Source organism: Nicotiana attenuata, chromosome 5, assembly GCF_001879085.1.
Source record: "Nicotiana attenuata strain UT chromosome 5, NIATTr2, whole genome shotgun sequence".
Lineage (NCBI taxonomy): Eukaryota > Viridiplantae > Streptophyta > Magnoliopsida > Solanales > Solanaceae > Nicotiana > Nicotiana attenuata.
Window position 1 is genome coordinate 50,180,851 of NC_031993.1, and position 2,819 is coordinate 50,183,669.

At 36.3% G+C, this 2,819-nt stretch overlaps 1 protein-coding gene across 1 annotated transcript; it reads left to right on the plus strand.

Annotated features, from left to right (window-relative positions):
- On the plus strand, nt 2,254-2,580 carry LOC109226209. Its single transcript, XM_019391004.1, has one exon. It carries the CDS (start codon nt 2,254-2,256, stop codon nt 2,578-2,580), a length of 327 nt encoding a protein of 108 aa, XP_019246549.1.

Genomic DNA, 2,819 nt, shown 5'->3' on the forward strand with positions numbered 1-2,819 from the left:
GAGGCAAAGGATATTGAGATAGCAAGGCTGAAGACACGATTGGTTGAGGTAGAATCTGAGAGAGATGTTCTCAGAACTGAACTTGCAAGGGAAAAGGAGAAGAATGATGGAATTCTTCAAGACATGCTGAAACTTCTCCAAGCAAATAACTCAGCCCCTACCTCTTCCAAACCTTAAATCCTAGCCTAGTGTAGATCAACCAGTGACCCAATTCGAGACTTTTTGTTTCTTTTGCTCATGTTTTCAGTATTTTTTATTTCTTCTTATGCTTTGTGGTAGAATCTTATCAATCATCAATGAAATTCACTGTTTTTTCTCTAACTGTTTGTTTATATTTCTTTGATGGTTTAAATTCTCAGCTTGATCTATGATGATTAATTCATGATTGCATTTGAAGTAGCCCCAGTGGCCATGAGTAAGCTTTAAAATCTAGTTATCTCACATTTTTTATGCAACTTTTCGATGATGCCAAAAGGGGGAAAAAAGGTTGTGCTTTAAACAAGTGATGCTTACACTTTGAACAGTGATGTTTATAACCTAACGTACCTGGTTCTTGATGATAAGTGATAAAAAGAAAAAATGTTTCTAACATTGTGTTGATGTTAAGCTGAGTTGAAACAGGGCTAAGCTTATGAAAAGCACAGTGTTTGTCATCATCAAAAAGGGGGAATTTGTTGGCCCAAGTAAAGGTAAGTTTTGAAGACTGACAAAGGAACTCAGACATGAACCAGGTCCATCCAGTGGTCCATCCTTCAGGTTTACAAAAACGGGCAGATTCAAGCATGTGGGATGCACGTGAAGGAGATAAGCTTGGTATATTTAATATCTCCCGATCGAAAAGGTTGCATAATTGATAAGGAGAAGGAGTCCTTAATCAAAGAGAACACAAGTCAAGATAGGGAAGGAGTTAGAAGTTGAAATCAACTAGAACTCTTCCACCAAGGAAGAGTTGCATCAGAACTCTAGTTATTTCTTCATCTACTAACTCTATAAATTGCAGTATGTTCTCACATTAAAGTGTTGCACAAAAACGCAGAAGTTAAACGTGAATTGGGAGCAAAATAGCAAGGCTTTTTGCAAGCAGTTCGTGTGTGATTCAAGTGTGCAAACCAGAAGCTACATGAACCAGATTGAAGAACCAGCTCCATAAAGAGTTTTATGTGTCTTTCTTTATTTCTAGTTCAATGGTAGTAGGTGTTTCATATTGTACCTTTCAGCTTTATCTAGAAGCAATTGTAATAGGTATTTTGAGTATTCAAGTTAGAGTTAACTTGAAGTTGTCGCAGCAGTTAGAGGCTGGTTGCTACAACGGGATTAGAGTTAATCCTTAGGTTTACAAAGAGTTTTGTAAATGCAGTTTTGGCTCAGTGATTTTAGTGGAAGTTTGGAAAAATCCTACTGAATAGTAGGTCGTGGTTTTTTCACCTTTTGAGCCAGGTGTTTTCCACGTAAAAATCTATGTGTTCTTTATTTTATGTACTTTTAATTCCGCAAACAGCAGTCGTTAGTACACCTAGAAGAACCAGATCCTTCCAGAAGCAGTTTAAGCAAAAATTGGGTACCACACAAATCATCCCCCTCTTGTGTGGCATTGACGTTTAGAACATCAAGTGTAACAACTTATTTATATATGCCAAACAAACAAATGTAAGACATGTCTATTGCATAAATTATTTTATCATTTAATCATGATTAACATTGTTTCCCACTTAATTTGTAATTGTTATTATTATATTGTTTTATCTATTATAAGCGAGGAGTAAGCATGCATTTTCCGGGTATGTATTAGGCCAAATCGAGGACACGTGCGGAGAGGCAAGAGTAGGTTCCTTATTAATAAGACAAAATTGAATAGAAAAATTAACCACAGTTCTAGAAGGCTGAAAAATAAACCATTTAGCCAAAATAGGTGGATAAAGCAGATTCCGATTTAGTATTGACAATTCCAACTTCCAGAACACTTTCATTGTCAAAAACATCAAAGAAGAAAAAAGGAGGAAGAAGAAAGAAATCCGGAGTAGTTGATTAGTCAACTAATGGTGGCTAAAACACATATTTTCCACGTTGTGTCCTTCCCACCACTTTCGCCAACTCTCCATAAAGCCACACCCCACACGAATTGGTGGCTAGCTATATATAAGTATAGATATGCACGTCTTCCATTGTAAACATATATTTTGTATACATAAAATTAAGTGTTTAAATTACATGTTTTAGTTGCATTTTCTTTCTTATTTGGAGCAAAAAGTGAAGATGGGAAATTGTTTGAGACATGAATCATCCAATATGGTATGGGCAAGTAGAGATGACTTAGAAACTGTGTCACCTACAGGGAAAGAAAGTCTGCTGGGAATTAATACTAATAACAGTAAGAGAGGGATGAAAATCAGAATAACAAAGAAGGAGCTGGAGGAAATGCTAGGAAGAGTGAAAATGCAGATGCAGGGCGTGACGGTGGACCAAGTCTTATCTGCAATGTTGATGAATTCAAGGGCTGATGGCTCTCGTCATCATAAAATTCAGCGTAAACAGTTTTCATCATGGCGTCCCCGTCTTCAAAGAATACCCGAGGTTTATTAAAAGTGACTACTGACTGCCATCAACAAGGATAGCATACAAGCTGTAGAGACCGATTCCGAATTTAAATGAAAAATATATATTATTACTACTCTTTTGTGGTAATGATGAATGAATACTAAGGTATTATGTATAAGTGTGGATCGTTTTGTTCCAACCGATCGAGCTTTCGACTTGACCAGATATTTGACCCTCTTCCATCATATTATATATATTTACTGGATAAATAGGCATTTTATTTT

Excerpts from the sequence above, each read along its gene's own strand:
- LOC109226209 (XM_019391004.1), top strand. The coding sequence starts at position 2,254 with ATGGGAAATTGTTTGAGACATGAATCATCCAATATGGTATGGGCAAGT.